Below are 23,356 nucleotides of genomic sequence, written 5' to 3' on the forward strand. Positions count from 1 at the left end.
CCCCTCGTGCGTCTCGGGCGGAGCGGAGACTCCCCGGCGCACCCAGCGCTGCTTGCTTATTGTCTCTCGATATTAATTATAATAAAAATCAATTAAAACAGATTGGCTAGGTTTTTATAACACTTAGAAACAAATAAATACTTGCTTAACATCACAGGCGGATGTGTTAAGGGCATTATTAACTCGGCTTCAAGCAAAGCGCTGCTCTCTGCCCCGCGGCCTCTCAGGGCATGCGGGAGATCAGGTCCCGGAGCACAGAAACCTCCGTCAGACCCCCAAGGAGAAGGGCAGCCGTCTCCTGTCCGCGCCCGCAGTTAAGATGGCGCCGGCAGCGTCACGTCATGGGGAAGGCGGCGGGCGGGGCGGCCGCACGCTTCTTCTTTCTGCCTGTGGCCGCGAGGGCGGGAGGATGGAGGCGGCGGTACTGGAGCGATTCCCCAGCCCTGGCAAGGGCAGCGGCCTCCGCGCCCGGCGGCGGGTGCGCCCCGGCGAGCTGCTCTATCGTGCCGACCCCTTCGCCTATGTCATCACTAAGGAGCAACTGGGCAGCGTGTGCGAGCGCTGCCTCCGCAGGTACCGGCGTGCGCGGGAACGCGCAGCCCTCTCTCCCGCCGGCCCCGCCCGGCCAGCACCGCCTCTTCCGCCGAGGCGGGGCAGTGGCAAGGCTCCCCCATGATGCGGCCGTTCAGGGGTGGGGGCGGGTTGGAGAGTGGCGCGGTACCCGGGCTGAGGAGCGCGGTATGCCGTTCCCTGCCGCGCTTTCTAGCCAGGGCGCTTTTCCAACGGGGAGTTCTCCCCGGGCGCGGGAAGTTGGGCGGAAGTTGCTTAGGATAGCTGCGTGCTGTGGGAGGGAGGGCGGTCCGAGTCGGTAGGGCTGGAGGTGGCTCGGCGGCGCTTTCTCGCGTCGCAGTCCGGAGGTGCCAGCCTCCCCTAGGAGCTCTTCCTCAGTCTGGTAGCGGCAGAACGCTACTAGGGGCTTGTCGCTTCTGGGGGCCTAAGGCTGTCGACGGGGTGAGCTGAGGAGCTGTGGTGAGCGCTGTGCGACAGTCGCCGCCCGGCTCAGAACCACGTGTGGTGGTGAGGGAGACGTTCTCGTGCGCTGTAGCCCTCCAAAGAAGCCACCCATCTGACTAGAGTGTGATGCTGTACCATGGGCAGCCACCGAGGTGACAACGGGACAGCCTCTGGGCATGAGTCGTCATGAAATAGCGTGAGGTGGTTCAGTTTCCTGTCACCTGCGCCAGTTCAGACAGTGCAAGGAGAGCGTGGTTTGGAGACATGCGTGGAATGAATGCGGCCGGCCTTGCAGCAGGTCCTGACAAGTGGAAGCTGACTAACCCACAGTACCTCTCTGTGTTTGTTTAAACCAAAGCTGGTTTATGCCAGTTTCTGATTGAGACAGATCATGATAGACCTGTTTGTAAGAGAGCTGTATATTAATACCTGAAGCATTTTGGTAGGTAATGCAAAACCATATATAATTACTAAGACACAGACCTAGAAGACAGAGACAATTCAATATGGCTAGCCTTTATTTACTCTTCTTGAAAGTATTTGATACTTTGTTTTGTTAAAACTTTATTTTTTCTCTTGGTTTCCTCACTGGGCATCTCCGCTTCTGTTTAAATAAATGATAATGTGAGCCTCATTTTCCCAGAGAAAAGTCTGACTTGCATATTACCTCAGCATACAAAAAAACCTCAAATTAAAAACAGCAAAACCCACACAGCAACACCCACCACTATCCTCCACTCCCCCCCCCAAAAAAAAAAAAAAAAAAAACAGCCAAAAAAAAAAAACCCCACAAACAACTGAAAACAAATCGAAAAAGATTTTTAGGTAATACATCTGAAGTGTTGCTTGTGACGTCTGAGTCCTTCAGGGTGGTAACTGCCTGCTAATTTTTAACCTCAAAGTATGAGATGCTGCAGGTTTCAGAAGGCAGCCTGTGTGCAACAGGTGGAATGAAAATGAATCTGAAGTGCTGGATGCAGGAGCGTAGCCAGGGCAGTGTTTGCTGGGAGAAATAGTGGTGTTACCAACTGATGTATCATGAAAAGTTGTGCCTATGTGAAAGTGTCTTTTTTTGCTAAATAGTGATATATGTTAGATAAAAAAAAGTTACATAAGGAAGTTAAAAATAATTTTCCAACAGTCCAGCTTCCATTGCAAGATGTACTGTGGCTAGACAGAGTTTATAGATGAAAAATGTACAAGTTGACTTTTCTCTTAGTCAGTTAAAGGTCGTGGTCTCTTACTCAATGGACTTTGTTAAATTAGCAAATGGTACGTATATATTAGCAAATGATACATAGGTCACTCTTAATGTATGCAAACTAGAAAAATGGTGAAGTGGGATGGGGAATCAAACTGTTTCAGGAATCTGGTTTTCATTTAATACACAGTGTGATCTTTGTTCAAAGCCAGGCATCAGCAAACCCATTTATTCTCATTTCCAGGACTACAGATAAAAGTGATGTTGTCTACTACTGTTCCTGTTTTTTACGCTGATCTTTAGATGGCAGTACAGTAACACACAAGAAAAGGTCTTGTGCTTGACACTGATTTAGCGTTTTAACAATTTTCTTATATATAACATCAATGCTTGAGGCTTTGTACTGTGAAGTGTAATTTTATACTTACTTTTGTCTCTCAGTGTTGTTGGATGCAGCTTTTGGCTGGATGAGAACTGCTGGGTGAGCCAGAAGATGTGTAATGATGTGCAGAATATCTTATTTCTGGACTGCCTGCTGAGCGGCAGCATGGTATCACCAGGATTTGTGTTCACGGGCTTGCTAAGGTGCTGTCTTACTCTGTGATCTTGGATGAGTCCTTACAGCAAGGGTCTGAGGTTCCCAAGCCAGGGTAGGGATGGCTGTTGGGAGCAGAGTTTGCGCTGTGATTCAGAGAGGAAAGCTCAGCTAGTGCAGTAGTTCTGCTTAATCTTATCTCAGTTGAAGTGAATATTATTGCAGTTTTCAAATACTGAAAAGTTTAGATATACACAATGTATATATGTAATCCTGTATTTTCTAAAGAATATGTTCATATGATTTTTTTTTTTATAGAAGATGGGGCTAAAATATTCTGCTGTAACTGGTCTAATACAATACCATAGCTGTTTTGAATTATATTCCATTAGCAATTAACACCCCCCCCCCCCCAAACAACTGCCCCAAGGTAGGATACCTGGTAAAGATTTGCTTTGAAATAGAAATTTTGATAAAGAAGAAGAGTGTTTGTGGACTGTGTTTGTTTCTGTGGAAGCAGTGTCTTAAGAGAACATGTGACATTGTGTTGCATGATGGTATGTTCTCTGCAACAGGGTACCCAGTCTGCTATAGAATAGGAGTCAAAATGAGGGTGAAAATCAATCACACTTTTGGTGTTTGCTTGATTTTCACAAAACATTTGTGTGATGGGTTGTATTTACAAGAATTCACTGCAAGAAAACTTAAGTCCTGGTTCACGCTTGGGAGCAAACAAAACAAACTTTATAGAGTCTGTGTCACAAAGAGAGAAGGAAAAAGAGGCAACACTAGCCTATTTCCAAATGCCTTTAAAGAAGAGACACTTAAGTAAATATTTGAAGGTAGGTAATGTACAACATTTCTATACATACTGTGAAATAGAAGACATGTTATTTGTTTGGGTTAGATCAGAGGTTCAGACTTGGGTAATGGGATAACAGGAAGTATGAATGTGTTTTTCTGTGACTGCAAGTTTTGTAAGTATACCTTAGAGAGAGGAAAAGCATCTAAGCACTGTTGGAAAGGTAGCCATGGCAGCAGACTCTACTGCAGTATGGGAAATATAACCAAGAATTTGGTAGATAGTTGGGCAATTACAAAGTGCTAAACACAGGCCAGCAAGCATATGATCTTTGCTCTACCTCACTTGGCCAAAGTGGACAAATAATAGCCAAATGGACACACCTTTACATTCAGTACTGTATCTTCAGCATAGACTCTTAAATTAGCTGCTGGTTTATATTGCTGTTATTAATAATAACAGTAATTTATTGTCATAATCATGAAGGTTGCCATATCCTTGTTAAATTATGGAACATCTAGGTTAATGGTATTCTGAAGGTACAATAATACCACTAAGTTAAAATCAGGGTGTGGAATATTTTGAGTAGAGAGAAGCACAGGGTGCAATTCAGAAAGCAAGTGATGAGTGGGGTGGGTGTGATTGTGTGATCCTTCATAGCACTGTGACCCTGGCTTGGACTAGTGCAGCTCTGCCTGACCACAGCTAGCTCTCAACCCTCCAAGTGTACTTCTTTCACACTGAAGCTGGGAGGTCAAGAGACAAGAGGAGCTCATTATTTTGGCTCTGTGGCAGTGGGGATTTCTCCATGAAGGTGCAATTATTCGCCAACAAACCTATGATTCTTCCTTAAGGGTCAAAGAGTCTCTGCTAGCATAGGGCCTGAATTTGGCTGCTTCCAGCTGTGCTGGGTGATTAGGTGGTGTTTGCTAACTGATGCTCTTTCTTTATGTGGATAGAAGTTTAACATATATGAGACTTCCAGTAATGCATGGGACTATAAAATCCAGTCTCCTCATTTATCTCTGAAAAATACTTCTGTTGCTGATTAATATAGACATAGCTTTAAAACTATGCTAGCTTCTTGAAAACATACTGTTTTGTTGCTCTAGGTGTTCCTGGTATTCTTGTGTTTTAATAGAATGGTTTGTGTTGGAAAGGGCCTTAAAGGTCATCTGGTTTCAATCCCCCTGCCATGGGCAGGGATACCTTCCACTAGACCAGGTTGCTTTAAGACCCATCCAGTCTGGCCTTGAACAGTTCCAGGGGTGGAGCAACCACAGCTTCTATGGGCAACCTGTGCCAGTGCCTCACCAACCTCACAGTAAAGAATTTCTTCCTAATGTCTAATCTAAATCTACTCCTGTGGGCTTAAAGCCATTTTGTTCTACACTTATACTGAACTGTGGAAAACTAGTATTTGATGATACATTCTTTGATGGTTAACTTTCCATCAGTTCTCATCAAATGAAGATTGAGATGGATTATAGTTAAAATTTTTAGATATAAAATGATAGGAACATTTTATAGTTTGTTTATATAAAAAGTGCTTTCTTTTTGTTTGTTTGGTAGACTATTGATTTTTCATGATTAATAGGCTGGAATTACAAGGTTTTTAAAACTCCTTAGACTTCAATAAAAAAATAATTCTCAGACTTTCCACATAAATAAAGTTGGTCCTTATGACATTGGAGACTGTGTCTATAAGGAGCAGGTAAGTTTCTGTGCTTCCCAGGTAGGATAATCCTGTAAATTATATGTTATAAGTTTATGTAGCATTTCTGACTAAATCAGCAGAGCAATTGCAGGTGCTGTGCTCTTGATATATCTGATTTTGTGTGAGGTAAGGGCAAAGCACATGAAAAAAAAAAACTGCACATGAGAATGAACTATACAAAGTTTAAGAATTTCAGGTTCCACGTAGATGTGTGAGAATGCTTCCCAAGACCTGAGAAATTGCACACCACCACCACCAGAAATGTTTCTGTACCTGAATGACTAATAGCCTAAAACAAGTAGCTGTTTCCCAAGAAGATACTCCCCCTCCCTGACTTAATTTTGCTGTGACAGTGAAGGTTGAAGCAACCTTACAAAGAGCAGGATAGAAATGCTTTTTTCTGTCCTTGTGCCAGCTGGAGTCATAGTTGAAGTGGCTTCCAGGCTGCTGTCCTATGCTGCCAGGGAAATCTTCTGCAAGAAAGAGTGAAGAGAATTCTATTGACTGTGCTTTCCTGCAGTATCTCCTCAAGTGAAGGCCCTGAACATTCCTCTCTGGGGGAGTAAAGCTTGTAGTAGAAGTTGGAGTCCATCTCCTTTTCCTTTTGCTCAGGGTCAAATCGAAGGTGAGAAAGGAGGAACCTCTGTCATTCAGAATAGCATTCATAAGTTGTTCTGGCCTGCCCATTGATCTGGTTTGCCTTCCTCACAGCACCCGTCAGGTTGGTCAGGAGTTTCCTGTGTTGCTGTTAGGAATATCCCTTGGTAGGTATTTTTCTTCACTATTTCTTTCTCTCTGTTTTGTAATGTAATTCAGGTTCTCTTTGATGTAAACCTTCTCTCTCCTTCCCATTGCACAGTATTTCGGTCCTTGCTCCATTCCTTCTTACTACCTTGGATGCTCTGGGCTTGCTTTAGGCAAGGTGTGGGTCCTTTCCCATCTTCTTCCCTTCTTCCCCTGCCTTGCGGTCTCGAGGCTGCTGCTAATGCCTTCTGCTGCCAACTTGGATTTGCCCCTGTTAAAAACAGAAGAAATAGAAAAGGGAGAGGCATTGTTAAAAATACGTTCTCCAAGGTCAAGTGTTTATTGCTGTGCTGTCATTTATGGAAAATGAAAATTTAAGTTTAGTTTCTACAGTCTCGCCATGTTGTGATTTTTGTGTTTACAATTTTCGTGCTTATACTGCTCTGAAGCTTGACAGGTATTAGATCAAAATTGTTGGCAAGCTGTGACTGACAGTATCAGTTGCAGGCATCTTGTAAATTCTTCTGAATTTAGGCTTTACTATATCTGCAGTCCATACCTGATATTATATTTGTCTTCTGCATTGTGCAGTCCATAATATTAATGCTTTAAAATATTAATATGTTCTGCATGAATGTTCTTTGCTTGTGGTAAATGATACAGCCATGAAAATAAGTTTCTGAGTTGGATTATCTTTAGTATGCATTTTCTTAGGGTGTAGTGTAATTGTGCAAGCGCAAAATGAAAATTAGCGCTACAAGGGAAGACAAAAGTTATTAAAATATGGGTAACTTCTAGCTAATGTAATATGTAATGGCATAATTAGTTTCAGATATTTCCAAAAAACGTTTTTAATCTTGTGCAAGTTGCTGAAAGTTTTACACAGTGTTAGGGAATTTATTGTTTAAATTCTTTAAGAACTATTAAAGATACCTTGTCGATAGGCATTGGAATTCATTAATTGTTAGTGGTTGCTTCCATCATGGCTGTACTTCAAAGGTGCTATATGCTTTGACTGTATCGCGTATAGGACGATGCTGTTATCCTTTGGAGAATCTAGTTTTCTTCAGAAATAGTTACAACGACCGTTTTGAATGATTCAAAGTTATATAGGTAAGGCTTATACAATTTTTAGCATGCCTCTTCATCTCACTTATTTGTGTTTTGAAGTGAGGTATGAATATGCATGACAACCTGCCTGATGTGCTGGCTAGGAGCTGCTGAAAGGGCAGGTATTCTTACTGCTCCTCTGAGTTCTTGCTCTCCTTCCTGCATGCTCCTTCTGCTTCTCATTTGCAGCGTTGCTGCTTATCTGGTGTATGATATACTAAATAAGTGTATCATACGTCAGGTAAACTGATGTATGACATACTTAACATACATCAGTTTGTGTGAAAAGTATATCAGAGAGATAAAGTGGCAAAACCCATCCTTTACCAGTATATAAAAATCTTTAAGTGCCCTTGAATCAAATTACTGCTGGGGTGAGAAAGGAGCTGAAGTCGCCATCGAAGGGCTGTCAAGGTCAGTCAATCAGAGTTATGCCTTCTGCTAGTAGCTAGCTTTTAGTCTGCTGTAGCTAAAAATGCAACCTTAAAAAGAGCACTTGGGGGGAATTGAAAAAGGGTAAATTTACATTAGACGTTAGGAAGTAATGCATTACCTTATGGGTAGTGAGACACTGAACAGGTTGCCCAGAGAAGTTGTGGATGCACCATCCCTGGAATTGTTTAAGGCTAGATTGAATGGGGCTTTCAGCAACCTGGTGTAATGGAATACTGTTCCTTCCCTCTGGAGGGCTTGTCTAGGCATTCATGTAGGGTTTGTGTGCTGCCTGCACAATCAGGTTTCTTCATTCAAAAGAAAAAAGCCAGCAAGTGTGTTGAGGACTTGTTAGACAGCTGTGATTAGGAGTAGCTGTGATGTAGAAGTGCAGAACAAAAGATCATCACTGAGAAAGAAGGGGGGGGGGGTAAAACCACTCATCAACTATAAGCCCTTCCTTACAATTTAAATGAATATGGCTTATTATTACATTTTAATTCAAATGGCTTATTAAACTGATAAGAGAGTGTGCTTGTGAGCTAAAAAAGGCGATTTTTTGTGATGGTGGCATTCTTGGTAGTGGGAGGGATCATGGTAGAATAGGGGGAAAGAATTTGCCTTCAAAGAGGAGAGAGATTCATCTCAGGAAATATTGAGCATGAAATAAACTATGTATGTTTCCTGTGTAAAATCTTGGTTCAGTGTATTTCATGCTTTTCAAAGGCCAGAAACTTGGTTTTGTTTATTTGTCAAGAAAAGCTTGAAGGGAGCTTCCCTTAAATAAGGGTTCAAGCTGGAGTGCTGTCCTGTTTGGTTTGTTTTGATTTGTAGTACTTTTTCCCTGATTAGAAAAACTATAGCTCTTTGTCATGCTGTGGCTTGGCTGCTATTTTCCATCATAGAAATAGGGCTTGCATCGCCTCCTGAGGTAAGTGCTGTACTGAAGAACACTTGCCATGTCTAAAAGTATATATCATAAATTTTACCTCTTCCATTTCTATACAACTTGTCCATATGTAAAAAGTAAATTCAAGTACTACTTTGCAGATGATTGTGCTAGGAATCTTTACTGATTATTGTATGGGTTGAGAAAGGGTTGTGCAAGTGCTCTACAGTTTGATTTCCTCTGAAAAAAATGAGATTTTTTTTTTTTTCTCAGTCTTTGGATCCAGATATTTGGATCATTATGTGAGCATTGATGTGGGTCTTTACTGTGTGTAGCTCACTTTGATTTCTATGATGCATTGACTGCAAGCCCTCTAGCTGTTGAAAGTATCTTAGTCCAGATTTCTGAAGAAGCAAAACTAGACTAAAGATTAAAAAGAAAAGTTGAAGTGGCACAGAAAGCCACTTCAGAGATTTAGGTTCATAAGTGTCTATGTTTTAGCAAATGAGACTGGCTCCTCAGCTATTTACATATTTTATCCACTTGTCATATTAAAACTGTCTTACTAGTTGTACTGCGGCGCAACAGATGGAATAGCTGTGAAAGCAATTTCTTAAAATACTCTATGAAACTCAGCATGTGATGATAGATTTATCTGAAGTTTTTGCCCCAGGACAAAGAGAAGCTATGCAATAATCCATACAAGATATGTATGGCATCAAGTGTAGAACAGACATAGCAATTAAATGTATTTTATCTTTACTAAAATCTATTACAGAATTATGTTATTTTTTTTGTAAATACTTTGTTTTGGCGTGGTTTTTTTTTGGGGGGGGGAGGGTTGGGTGGGTTTTTGTTTTGTTTTGTTTTTTTCAAAATAAGCACAGACTAGTATCTCTTACTCTAAGAATGTCCCTTTCTGTGTCTGAGACAGGACATGAATTATGTTGAGGAGCACTAAGAGTGACAGGTCAGTCATAATAATAGCAGGAGAGATATAAAGGCTCTTAGTTAGCAATCCAGTTATTGAAACAAGTTCATCTTTACACTTCTAATAGATACCTTGTATTTTATTAGACATGCATTTGGTTTGTATATTGCTCATATGTGGGTTTTGCTGCGACTTAAAATAGTCTTTCTTGCTTTGGCAGTAGTTTTGATTGAATTATAGTTTTATGTGGTTAGTGCCTTATTGTGTGTTCTGGTAAGGCAAAGCTACTTAAAATGGATTTTTAATGAAACTCTGTAAAGAGCGTGGACATGCTGAGCACTGTAAAACATTGCAAAACATTCATACCCCTCTAAGGACTTGTGGAAATTTGGGGTGGGATTGTTTTACTGGACACACCTGTGTGCTGACTGGAGAATCCTGTTTTTATAGCCCATGCAATTTGCCAGATCAGAATATTATGGTGCTAGACCATACGGTGGTTCCTTCTAGTTTCAAAACCAGTGAAACTTGCTTGTCCTTAAGAGAAGAAAAATGCGTTTGTGTGTTGAAAAAGCAGCTTTACTATTACCATTGAAGAACAGAAAATGGGCCAGTGGAATCTGAATTGCAACAGACTAAAGAAAACACTGGTGTGAAAAATTGTTTACCTGAGGTGGGCTCAGGAGACATAACCTGGAGAGCTGCTCTAAGCAGAAGGGATATTAAATATTTCTGGCAAAAGCTGGTTGTGAACAAAAGAATATCTGCGTTTTTTAATGTACTGGTCTTTTATGGGTGATACTGTGATATAATTCACTTACCAAATCGAAGAGAGGTTTTAGCAGATGGAAACTAATGTAATGGCATATATATGGTATGAAGGGTTATGAGACATACTTTTTGATTTTTGCATGTATTTATAAAAAAAATCTCAGATTTTGAAAGGTGAGACCTACAGTCCTTATTTTCCCTTAGAGTTACAAGGCTGTGGTCCCCCTCTGTGTGACTCATGTAAAGAGTTGAAAAGAATGAAGGGGAAGTAGAAAATACAGCTCTGGGAAGAGATTTGTAATTTCTGCACAAGATTTTACTTTCCTGACGTTAAAAAGCCTCTCAAGGAGAGGATAAAAGCATTAAATTAACAGTATTTCTTAATGGAAAAGCTCTCTAAGAACTTGTATGCAAATGGACATGGAGGGAACTGCATTTTTGGCTGGGCAGTAGAGAGTTGTGTCTTTGTATTTGGCCATGAGAGCTGTGGGACAGAAACACCAATACTAGACATGGAGCTGGGGAGCCTGTGGCTGTTTGCAAGGTGGCATCGGGTTGGTTACACTGCCCGATGGTGGAAGAGCACATAGGTGTCATTGGCTGTTCCAATGTATATCAAGATTAGCTACATCTCTGAATATCCTATTTCAAAGTTGTTTCTAGCCTTTTACCATGTTCTTGAGTCTTGGAATTGAATTATTAAAGGACACATTCTGCGTTTGAACAGGTAGCTCTCATCAATGTTGGGTGTTTTGTGTACACAGCCTACAGTGGTGTTTGGCTTTTGGGGGTGGGGGAGCTGGTGTAGGACTCTGGTCTCTTTGGCTGCATTCCATCTCTTATTAATTGGTTTTGAGGCAGATGAAATAATTTACAAAACTCCTAAGTGCTTCAGAAAGAGCTATGGACCCAAAATTCTTGTCCACAGAGATTGCCTTGGGAGTTGTGACTTTTGGAATACGTCTGCTCAGAACAGCTGTAGTTTTGTAGTGTAGACTTACTAATTTTTAATTTTCGTATCTTCTTTTTAACCTCACCCTATGGAGTCTTATAAGCTGTAACTATCTGTGCATGTAGTATTTTATGACCCTTCTAGTTAGGACTGCTTGTAAAGCACGTATTTGGTACTTATTCTCATATGTTCATACAGGCTTTAATTATAGGATTAATTTATACTAAAAAGGACTTTATTAATAGCTATTTGTTATTAATGGAAAGATTATGCTTACTTTTCTGCTCGACAGCACATAAGCATTCAGTATCAGTTTTAAAAACGGCCTTTGTTGGGACATCTCAATGTCGATCTATTTTATAGCTGGAAGGTAACAATATTTTTAAATATTCATTATATTTTCCAGATACAGAGTCACCTGTATGTTTGCCTCTCTCCCTTTTGCTGTAAATTCTTTGAGGCATGAAATAGCTTGCCAGTTGTCTCTTATGCTCAGAAGTTAATAAATGGTTATCAGTTTATCGCAGATAATAATTTAGCTGCATCCGTAAGGCATGCATAAGCTCATTGTGTAGAATTTTTGCCTTAAGACAATGTTTAATCAGTGGTTGTAGTTTTAGTAATGTCATACCAGGCTGTGCTTTACCCCAGCTCTTTGTAACAGAAACCTCCTCCTCCCCTTGCCATCCTGCCCCATTCTGTAAGCAGATGAGATTAGAAATTTTTCTCAGGTTTGAAATGCTTCCAATTTTGCCACAAACTTTCAGTAGCTTTTAGTAGAGCAGGTGTTTTAGTTTTATCTTCCTGTGAGTCCTTTGTATTTGTTCTGACTGGAGGAAATAAATGACCTCTAGTTTTTCCCAAGCTTATACCTGTGAAGTAAAGTATGTCCTTGATGTGTGTATGTCTTGTGTACTGCTGCTGGGGGTATGAGTTCACAACTGGGAACAGCAAAATCTCTGAGGACTCACTGCTGCAATTATCTCCTATCAGAATTTCTAATAAAGAGAGAATAAGGTTTTATTTTTTTAACTCATATGTCTCTTAGAATTTGTAATTTCCAAAAATGCAAAAGAAATCTCACCACATGAGATATGTGTGTGCTGATTAGTTAGTTCTTATGTTAATATGTGCTGGTATGAGGAGTCATGCCTTTATTTCAAGGTTTGCTTTTCTGTATGGTTGTTTTACAACACTTAAGTGTTTTATATGTGAGGAGAGGTTGGTTTGTGGGTTTTGTTGTTGTTTGGTTGGTGTTTTGTTTTTAAACCTGGTAATATAGTTAACAAAAACCTAATGTGACTAAAATAAGAAGAATGCAAAGAATGGGGAAAAATGTTTTTATAACTGGAAATGAAATTTAAAAAAAAAGAAGAAAAAAGAGAAGCCTTAATAGAGGGCATCATTGCATACTTATTGTGTTTGTTGTTTTTTTTTTTAAGTCTGGATACTTACAAGTTGTTTTCTAAGACTTTTTTTTTTTTCTTTTTTTAAGTCTGTAAACTTAAAAAGTATGTCTGGAGAAAACCTGACTTAGAACAACTTTGTCTTGTTTCTGGAATTAGCACTTTGGTTTGTTTCGAGAATAAGCTTCATGCAAGAACTATCCAGGAAAAAAATTACTTTTCTGTCAGACATGAACACTATTCTGTTTGCCTTTTTTCTTTTTTTTCTTTTTTTTCCCTTAAGCAAAATTTTTAATTGCTTTTGTCTTTTCCCCTAAACTTGCATGAAATACTCAGCAGTGAAAAATTTAATAGAACTAAAAAGATTTAGTAGTGTGCTCAGGTTTTTTAATTGCATGCTCACTTTCACCATAAAGATGCTCACAGAAAAGACTGATACCAAGCACAGAAACAGTATTTAGGTAGGGGTAACAACATGTTGTAAACGTGTGTAATGTATTAAAAACTAACTTTAAAGGTTATGAATGGCAAATTCATCCAAAGCACTCTTAAGCAGTTCTCATTTTTTGGCTGTCTTATATGGAAGCCACCAGTTCAGTTTTGCTTAACTTGTAGTTTAAAAGTGTGTGTGAGTCTAATCTGTAGGAATTAGTGATTGGGAAATCACCCTTTTCCTTTTGTGTTGGGAAGACTGAATATTTACATATGGTACTCACATTTGTAGTTTTGAGCTATTGGAGTATTTTTAATCACATCAGAAATGTAGACTGCAAATGGACTGTGTTTGGGAAGAGAAAAGCATTCCACAAACATCAGTATGTTGTTACCACGTATTGGATATGATTAATATATTGTGCGTATAGTAAAGGGACCTGTCTCATTAGCAGATAGAAAATTTGTTTGGTGGTGGGTTTTTTTTTTAATTATTTAAAAAAAGGCAAAATAGCAAATGAAGTCTGTCTACCTACTTGTAAAATGGCCAGCAGCAAGAAAAGCAAGTGAAAACCACCGAAGTAAAATTAACTACAGCGTGATCATACTTTAGTTTTATTTTCTAGGCAGCCAAAGTGCAGTTGTCTATCTGTTTCCAAGACAATAGGAGCTGGTACTCTACAACAGTAATTTTGATTGATGCCTTCCACATGCCTCAGCTAACCTGAAATTTGAAGTTATCCTCTATTTTGGAGATGTTGCAATTGCAAACAGATTTTTCAGTGAGTGCTAGGAGTGCTCTCTCTTCTTTCCCTCCCTGTGAATACAAGGTCTGACCTTAGAGGGTGTGGAGGTATATCCACTTCAGTTGAAGTGAACAGACATTGAATGTAAGGCGCAGGAGATGCATCATCATGTAGGAATAAGCTGTTTTACTTCATTTGTGACCTAATCAGAATTTGAACTCAAGTTTCAGGAAATGAATGCTTACTCTTGCTATTTTATTCCATAAAATGCTGCAGTGAATTAGAAAAGTATACTTCAAGAGTACATGGGAACTCAGAACATCTGTTGTAGCATTGGTGAAATGTGCATTTCACATGCCTGGCACAAACAGAATAAATCTGTAGATCTTCATATATTTTGATACTGCATTTTTATTTAACTCCTTTAACTTTTTGCTTTTCCCTCCCATATTTTTCCTCAATTATTTGCAGAAGACCTGAAACAGTAAGCCTGCAGCACTTTTTAGGACCATAGGATTATTAAACAACTAATTTTCTGAAGTTACTTCTGGTTAAAACTTAGGCTATGGATTTGGATTTTGATGCTCAGAAAATTGAGGTTTTATTTTAAAACCTGACTTGTATATGATGCATATTCAAGGAAGGTGTGCTTGTTTTTTTTCCTGGTCTTGTGGACCATTCTGTATAACATTACATATAGAGAGTTATATATATTATAACTCTTGATAGCCAAAGACATTAGTTTGTTTTTCTGAATGTTTGTATATTAAATAACCAAATATTAAGATGTTTTCATAATGGAAGTGGGTATCTCTTTATAGCTTCAGATCCCCCTCCCTTTTTTTTTTTTTTTTTCTAACAGCAAGTGAAGGTTTTGATAAGCTATGTTTTTTAGAGTTGATGCAGTTGTATTTAAATCTCTTTGTTCCTTCCTCATGATCGATCCCATCTTATGGCACTGGGTGGCTGACTTTTTCTGGAGGTTAGCTCTGCAAGATTACACAAAACCACCCAACCCAGCTTGGGAAAGAACAGAAATTTCAAACCAGAAAGATGAGGAGGGAGTCCAATCATGTTCATTTTTTAAGGCAGGGTTAGTTCCTTGTAGAATTACAGCATCAGCTAGGTTGGAAAGGACCTTTGATATCATCAAGTCCAACTGTTACCCCAGGACTGAAATCCACCACTAAATCATGTTGCTAAGGGCCTCATCTACACAGTTTTTGAACATTTCCAGGGCTGGTGATTCTACCACTTCTCTCGGCAGCCTGTTCCACTGCCTGACAAACCTTTTGGTGGAGAGATTTTTCCTAATATTCAGTCTAAACCTTCCCTGGCGCAGCTTGAGGCTGTTTCCTCTTGTTCTGTCACTTGTTACGTGGGAGATCAGCCACCAGATGAGCCACAAGAGATCAGTGTCTGATCTTGTGTTCAGACACTCACTGGCTTTAATCTTCAGGTTCTCCCCTAGATGTATACACACCCTCAGTGCTTGTGGTTATCTTTCTGGCAGATGAGGAAGCATATTCAACACTGAAATGCAAAGTTATCTTCAAATGATAGATCTGTTTTACTGGAAATTATGTGGTTTAGTGTGAACAATGAATATAGGCCACTATGAGGCTAGAAGAGGCACAGTTTTAAAGGTCTAAAATTGGGAACCAGTCTTTTTATTTCTAGTGCTGGAGTGTTTAAAATGACTTTTGTTGACACTAGCTGTACTCTAGAGCTCTGTACATTTCTAAAATAATTACTTGCTTGGTCTGGCTGTTGATGCTTGATGCATTTGATGTTACTCTGTCAGCCAAGAAATGAAATTGCTAATGAGAAACAAAATGACTGTGAAGAACTGAGAGCATGAAGGTTGAGTCAGGCTCTGAAAAAGCTGTGCACATTCTGCTTAAAAACCCCATAACAGTACAGAGCTTCATTTGAATATATGATACAGAATAGAAAATGTACCTATGCTGTTATTATATGGAAGGAATAACAGGTGTATCTGTGACCTGGAAAAAAATAATCCAGATTGTGTATTTTATTAAGAAAATATTGTGTGGTATAGCTGCCTTCCATGCTCAGCTGTAACAGGCTGTGCACAAAACCTATCTATATCAGCTGCAGTTTCTATGAATAACTGAGTGTGTTTTACATCATCCATCTCTATGTGATCATTTCTGCAATCATAGAGTTTTCTGTGAAATGGTTTTGTTGGCTCAGAATTAATTTAAAGCATACAGAGTGTAGTGGAACAGTTATCTGGTCATGTGGCACACACTTGCAGAAGGGAAGATTTGATGAAAAAAAGACTTTGCCAGCTGTTTTTCTTTCTGCTGTCAGCTTTCTTTCATATGTGTATGAATTTTAAGGGAGTTGAACTTTACAAAAGATCTGTCTCAACTTCTGCCAGAGTCAATTCAGTGTCATATCTGGTTAAAGATGTTCTTCATGGTTGTCTTACATACCAGATGAAAAAAATTATAATGAATTGCTAGTATGCCATAGATAAGGACAGAGCTTTTACTTGAGTTTAGTTTTGCAGTTCAGGGCCATTTTCAGTCCTGCAGCAACATTTTCCTCGGACTAGTTTGCATCATGAAACAAAAGATGACGTGACATCATGTATTCTTCAGCTGTTCTGTGGTAACAAACATCCTATTCTGCTGCAAAAACACATGACAAAAACCCAGTAACAATTTGGGTGAGGAACATGTGTAGTAAGTTACAAGGGGGAAGAGTACTGCTCAGCTGTTAATGCATTCTGTAAGTGTAGGAGAAACTAGATGAAAACAATGCAAAAGCAGTCTTGTTTGTAAACAAAATGAGATATTTTTAAAAGGGAATGTGCCTGGCTTCTGAAGGAAATTATTTTTTTGTGAGCCAGGGGTCTGCAGAAGGGAGAGCTCAGGAACTGAAAGTTAAGGACACCATGTGATGGGTATCAATGTCACCATTTGCCTCCACAGAGGGCAGGTGAGCTTGTTTTCTGATTAGCAGGAGAACGGACTGATTTTAGTAAGCAGTGGGACACTATCGCATGTAGAGCTGTGAGAATGTCTCTTCTAACATGCTGCCTAGTGGCACCCCAGTCATATTCTGTTTAAAAAACCTCAACCAAACAATAAGCCAAACCCCAAAAGGCAGTATATATTACTGACCTCCTGCTATACTATGTGTCCTTCTGCTTCCTGTGTTCTTTAAAAGTGTGCCTTAAAGATACACAAACCTCCCTTCCCTACCCCACTCATGTCTTAATTGGAAGTTACAGGACTGCAGAGTACACTTCACCTGTGTGCCATTCCACTGTGCCATATTATTTCAAGACTGGGTAACTGACAGGGGGAGTCTAATTCTGCTGCTTGTCTTTTAGAACAGTGTGAACATCGGATCTGTCTTGGCTCACTGCACCGATTTCCAGTTGCCTGTAATTGCATCTGGAAATGTTTGGGAACCAGGGCAGTCAATGAAGTGAAAGTAGGTTGTGCATACCAACCCATTCCCCTCAGCAGCCTGACTGCAGTACCCTGAAGTGACAGGAAGTTTTGGCTGGCCTTCAGTAATAATGCTGTGAAAAAATACATTGCAATAGATTAATGCAGGAATGACACAAAGGGAATGGTTGCAGGAAAGTCTAAGAAGACCTTTCTTGTTGTAAGCAACTAGAACTAAAGAACCAGAGTATGGATCATGGCTGTGGCTTTGCAGCCCGGCAGCAGCAGCTAGTGGCCCAAAGGCAAGATTGATGGCTTTGTTCTGCTCATTCAGCTCCTGTTCCTGTCAGTTGCAGTGTGGTTAAAAGCCCAAAGGTATCCCATTTTATCTCTAAACTGTATGTGCAGGTAATACTAAAGAAAGAAACAAGGCAAACCCTGCTTTGTTTATTAATTAGAGTATAAACTTCAGAGTTTACTTCAGTCAGATGTTGGATATGGGCTTTATGCTATGCAGACTGTCCTAGGTTTTTTTGTTAATTTGTGTTTATTTTGCAAATCCTTAGCTGTAGCTGATGTTGCATAGATCCTTTTATCCCCAAGAGTCAGTTATGAATTTTTATGGTATTTTTTAATATGATTTTTTGGTAGTAGTTAATATGTCTCATATTTTAAACCTAGTAGAATTATTATTTGGGATGCTGCTATGGTTATCATGGCCTATAGAACAATCCAAATAATTGAGATTATATGTACATTTTCTCAAAAATTACAATGAGCCCTCCCAGATGTATATAGTTGCAGTTCATCTGCATTCATAGTCCATCACATGTGGTGATTTTACTGGTCTGAATGATGGGCACTGTCCCACTAGAGGAGACAATTTTGATTTCTTCAAAACCACATGAGGAGTGACCTCCTTTTTTTGTTCTTGTGTCCCTGTTATGAATAAATGTGCTTCATCACAGGAAACCAGCGGGGTATTGTTTCTCTAAGTGTTCAGTGATGGAGCTGCACTGTTCACTGTGTGCCTGCACACAGCGGGAAACTGTAGCTGGACTATGGTTTCCAATTGCTCTTTTGTATTGTGTTTATGTAGCAAACACAATAAAAGATAAAGATTAGGTTTAAGTTTGTTAACTTATAAAGTTGAGTTATATATTTATGTTAAAAGTCTATGCTTGAGCATAAACAATGACTTTTAAATGCATACATATATGTGTGCATTTTAAAGTTTGCTCAAAATTCAGCATTTTTGGAAACTGAAAAGAAGAATAACTGGTAGAAATAAACTTAAGGCTTGTTAGTATTACCTTAGGTATGCATCTTGGACTCAGCAACTGGATTGGTTTCAGAGAATCATAGAATAGAATCATAGAATAGTTAGGGTTGGAAAGGACCTTAAGATCATATAGTTCCAACCTCCCTGCCATGGGCAGGGACACCTCACACTAAACCATGTCACCCAAGGCTCTCTCCAACCTGGCCTTGAACACTGCCAGGGATGGAGCATTCACAACTTCCTTGGGCAGCTCATTCCAGTGCCTCACCACTCTTACAGTAAAGAACTTCTTCCTTATATCCAACCTAAACTTCCCCTGTTTAAGTTTTAACCCGTTATGTCTTGTCCTATCACTACACTCCCTAATAAGGAGTCCCTCCCCAGCATCCCTATAGGCCCCCTTCAGATTCTGGAAGGCTGCTATGAGGTCTCCACGCAGCCTTCTCTTCTCCAGGCTGAACAGCTCCAACTTCCTCAGCCTATCTTCGTACGGGAGGTGCTCCAGTCCCCTGATCATCCTCATGGCCCTCCTCTGGACTTGTTCCAACAGTTCCATGTCCTTTTTATGTTGAGGACCCCAGAACTGCACACAGTACTCCAAGTGAGGTCTCACAAGAGCAGAGTAAAGGGGCAGGATCACCTCCTTCAACCTGCTGGTCACGCTCCTCTTGATGCAGCCCAGGTTGGCTTTCTGGGCTGCAAGCGCACACTGAAGCCGGCACATGATCATTTGCTCATCAACCAGCACCCCTAAGTCCTTCTCCTCAGGGCTGCTCTGAATCTCTTCTCTGCCCAACCGGTAGCTCTGCCTGGGATTGCTCCGACCCAGGAGCTGGTTCCAGGAGGAGCAGAAGACAAAGGTTAAAGTAGCTTTGGTAGAATAGTTTAAATTTCAAATAGCGTAGACTGACCAAAATTGTGTACTATGATAAGAATAGTATTCCTTTTAAAGTTGCAGTTAATATTTTGGTGCTGTTAGGAGGTTCACTTCTAACTGTTAAATTGTGGGGTTTTCATCACTCAGCTCCCAAGCTGTTTGTCAGGTATTCGCACAATGATGCAGCCTTTATGGTGTTAGCAGTGGGTTTGGTATCTGTAGCCCTCATACCATTGAGTGATGGCTGACAAGGTTTGGAGTCCCATGAGTATTTTTTGCTAGAGAAAGGATGGCTTTAGCTTGCAAGAGCAAACTTTGCTATCCAAAGATTAGAATTTTTTTTGCTATGCAATGGTTATTTCAAATATAGCTCTTAATGAAAAACCAGACTTGAGACTGTTCGTGGTTTGTGGTTTGTGATGAAAAGCCGTCTGTTAGGACAAATGGAGAAAATTTCAAGGCTGTGCTTGTAATAGTAGGAAAAAAAGACAATTCTGCTTCAAGTTAAGTGCGTTAATCCTGGGTAATTAGCACGGGGCAATAGATTTATTCAGATTGATTATTCCTTTAATTTCTTTCACTTAAAAACCTGTGTTTGAGAGCATAATGATTGACTTTCTAATCGAGGTGAAATATCTAGAGTTCTTACACTGAAGCAGGATTTTTTTTCCTTGAAAGGGAGGTTTAAACTTGTAACCACTCTTTAGAGTCTTTAAAATAGAGTAGTCACTATAAGAGAGAAATTTTGACAGACTCATTCTCGGTATCCCACAACTGCTACCATCATAGTGTTAAGGTCTCCCAAGTAAATGGATGCAATTCCAAGATTCATAGGCAGTCTAAAATATCTCTATATTATTTTAAAGATTGTAATGACAAGTGTAATGTAATGGTGTAATGACAGTCATATGTAGACACTGGGTAGTTTTTCCTGCCATACGGTCTCAGCTTATTTTCAGGAGACTTATATTTTATTTTGGGCAAAGTAAGATTTGCATATGTATTAAATATTTTGTGTGTCACAGGCTTGGTAACAGTTTATTTTGTAAGTGTGATTAATAAGCCCACGTAAGTATTCTCTGCGAGGCAGATTTAAAATAAAAATCCAAGTTGGTGTTTTGTTTGTTTGTCTTCCATGTATGGCAGATGTCTGCTGCAGGCATTCTTTGAGAATGGTCTATCTGTGGTACTTAAAGCAATTTGAAAATGCCCAAATATGCAAGTCTTGACTTATTTTCCTGTTCTAATCTTACTCTCAGTTGGTCTCAATAACTGTATCTTACACAGATTGAAATTCATGCCAGCATGGGGATTTTCTTAAATCCTTCCTTAATTTAGGGCCCTTATGCTTTGATTTAGATTTTGTAATGAGGTTTTTTCCTAGGTATTTTTCTTAGAATATGACTTGCATTTTGGAACACATACATCTGCTTTGTTAATTAAGTTTGCAGAAGGAAATGCAGTGCTACCATTTGAAGGCGTATCCTGCCAGGCGCAGGGCGTGATAAGCTCCTCTGTGTAATGCAGAGCTGTTAGGATGCGCAATTTGAAATTGCTGAGATGAAGCATTAGGTGGAGAAATTTGCCTGGAGGCATGCGTGTTGTCTACCTTGAGCGGGGTGGCACAGTATGCTGGCCAACTGTCTAATTGACCATGTGTGCTGCAGCTTTGCTGTGATGGATGGTGCATGTAACTTGGACTGGTGAGCTGCGAATGCCTGTACAGGTTGTTTATTGTGAGGGAGAGCAGGGGAAGAGAAGATTGTTGTCCAATAAAGTATTTCAAGAGCAGCACTTTCAATGCAGGTAGCCAAAGAACGGTAACTAGCTGATCTGGTCAGAATTTCCAAGATCTTTTTTGCAGTTAAGCATCTGTGCACTGAGGGAAGGCTAAATGTTAAATTCTTTGGGTGGGTGGGCTTACGTTCATATAGATACTGCAAATTTTGGCTATAAACCCATCAGGTTTCTTCTTAAAGAAGAACTGGCAGTGAATATGTGGCTTTCTGGAAACCAGTGTGTGTTTTTAACTTTTGCTGTCTTCAAGTTTTAGATTGATTTGATTTAGAGAGACGAATTTTGAATTCATAAAGCTACAGTGAGGCAAGCCGGGTTGAGGGATGCATCCTGACTTCTAGTGATCAGGATGATATCAGTAAAGATTGTTAATGAGCTGTGTGGACTTTTCTATAACCTTCCTCTCTGGTTGCTCTCTGGTTACAATTCTGTTTGAATTTAACATCATAAATTAGTAAATTAGTAAATGCTAATGCATTTACTAATGCTGATGCATTTACTGGAGGGATTTATCCATTTAAAGCAAACCAGCAGAGGAGTTTTGCTGTCGGGATCGTAAAGTCGGGAAGCCTCTGCTCTTAATGTCAGTTCAGTTATGTCAGTTGTGTTGGAGTTTTTCTAACTTGTGCATTGCAGGTACACTGTTCCTGTGATTGGTACTATATTGGCTGCTTAATGCCTCCAGAGCTTCTGGGTTTGCATCTAGTTCAAGTGTTTAAAGTATTTTACTGTTTGAAATCTGATTATCTTTGCATGGCTTCGAATAGTTCCCAAAGTGCACTTCAGCTAGCGAAGATTGAAAGTTTTTATGTTTTGATGTAGTCTGCTTATCTCTTGCGCTTTGAGTTATCTTGCCCTTCTGTTTTCCATAAGTGTAAACATTCCTGAGAATGAGATGTAAGTCTTCTTTTTATTTTTTATTTGTGGTATAGAATGGGATGCAGTTGACCTTTTTTCTTTTTTTTTTTTTAAACAGCCATCCCAACCTCATCTATTTTACATTCTGTTGAGTTAGACGAAAACAAAATGCTTATTCTTAGATCAAATGCTCTGCTCTTGATTATTGTGGGCAGTGATGCAGGGACCAATTCTAATAGAATTTGCAGGGAAGAAGTCAATTGAGTTTTGACAGGGGTCATGTAGGATCCATAAACTCCCACGGGGCAGTTATCAAAGAAGTAACGGTGTGCAATGGAGCATAACAGAGCTAATGCCTTTTACTTACTGATTCTTGATTGAACAATTAATTCAACAGTGGTCACCATGCACTTTGCCCTTGTTAGATAGGTTTTATGGTACAAACAATCCTACATGACATTTATAAGCTTCAAGGTGATTTTAAGTTCACAGGTAATTCTTCCAAAAAGTGAATTAGGTGTTAATTACCAGAGACTTTATTTTTGCTTTCAAGGGTGTAGTTCATAGTCAATGTATTTGTTCTTAATATTATCACCGTTTTATAAAACCCAAAAGTCATGTGTTTGCCAAAGGCCATTTTAAACCTTTAATTGGTTGGCTGGGCTGCTGCACATGGCACCTAGAAAGAGGACAAAAAAATCCCTGAGAAGAAACTGAACATGCATATTCATGTCTGGGTGGGTGTGTTATTTTTGAACAAAATTACCCTATGACTGAAGCATTTTTGGTAAACAGAGAAAAAAAATCAAGTTTCCAGCAACAGCTATATCCCTTGAAGGGATATACCTTGAATCTGTTGAATTTTTTTTGAAGGGTTAAAAAAATGATTGCCAGTTTATTTTGGGACTGTTTGCCTTAGCTGCCTGCAATTAATATTTACAAATGAAAATATTTCCATGGCTAGAAAATTACTGTAGTAACAATCCTTATGGCAAAAATAGAAAACAACATATAGTTTTTTACTCTACAGTATAACTCATGTTGAACCCATTCACTCTAAATTTACAAGTGCGATGATAACGTGTCTTACTTAGTGTTTGTGTTTTGAGCCAATGTTATCTCGTCGGTCTTGTGTTTAGATGGGTAGATAGGCAGGAAAATTAGGCATTGTGCACCATTTTTAATGGAAACTTTAACAGATTGCCTTTTAAATTGTTTTTATAGCTTTTATATATATAAAGTATTTCTAGCCAAGAATGGTTGGATGGTAAATATTTGAGAGATTCTGGTATGTGTATACATTAAAATACTGAATATTAAAAAATACTCGAAGATATAAAGTAACTTCTGTCACTTTTGCATCTGGATGTATGTTCAAGTAATCATTTTCTGTGCTTTTTGGAGTAGGAATATAATTATTCTGAGACAGGTT

General features: G+C 39.5%; 1 protein-coding gene across 2 annotated transcripts in view; it reads left to right on the plus strand.

Annotated features, from left to right (window-relative positions):
- Positions 1-362: 362 nt before the first annotated feature.
- Positions 363-23,356, plus strand: part of SMYD3 (SET and MYND domain containing 3) — a 403,674-nt gene continuing 380,680 nt past the window's right edge. The window contains exon 1 of one of the 2 annotated variants that reach the window (XM_061471119.1): positions 363-573. In XM_061471119.1, the coding sequence (XP_061327103.1) occupies positions 410-573 (164 nt within the window). In that variant the 5' untranslated portion in view covers positions 363-409. The remainder of the gene's footprint in view (positions 574-23,356) is intronic. The other variant, XM_061471118.1, reaches the window with a different exon arrangement.

This window comes from Pezoporus flaviventris, unplaced genomic scaffold, assembly GCF_033815535.1.
Source record: "Pezoporus flaviventris isolate CSIRO_AGI_PZ_B2104156 unplaced genomic scaffold, CSIRO_AGI_Pfla_v1 ptg000066l, whole genome shotgun sequence".
NCBI lineage: Eukaryota > Metazoa > Chordata > Aves > Psittaciformes > Psittacidae > Pezoporus > Pezoporus flaviventris.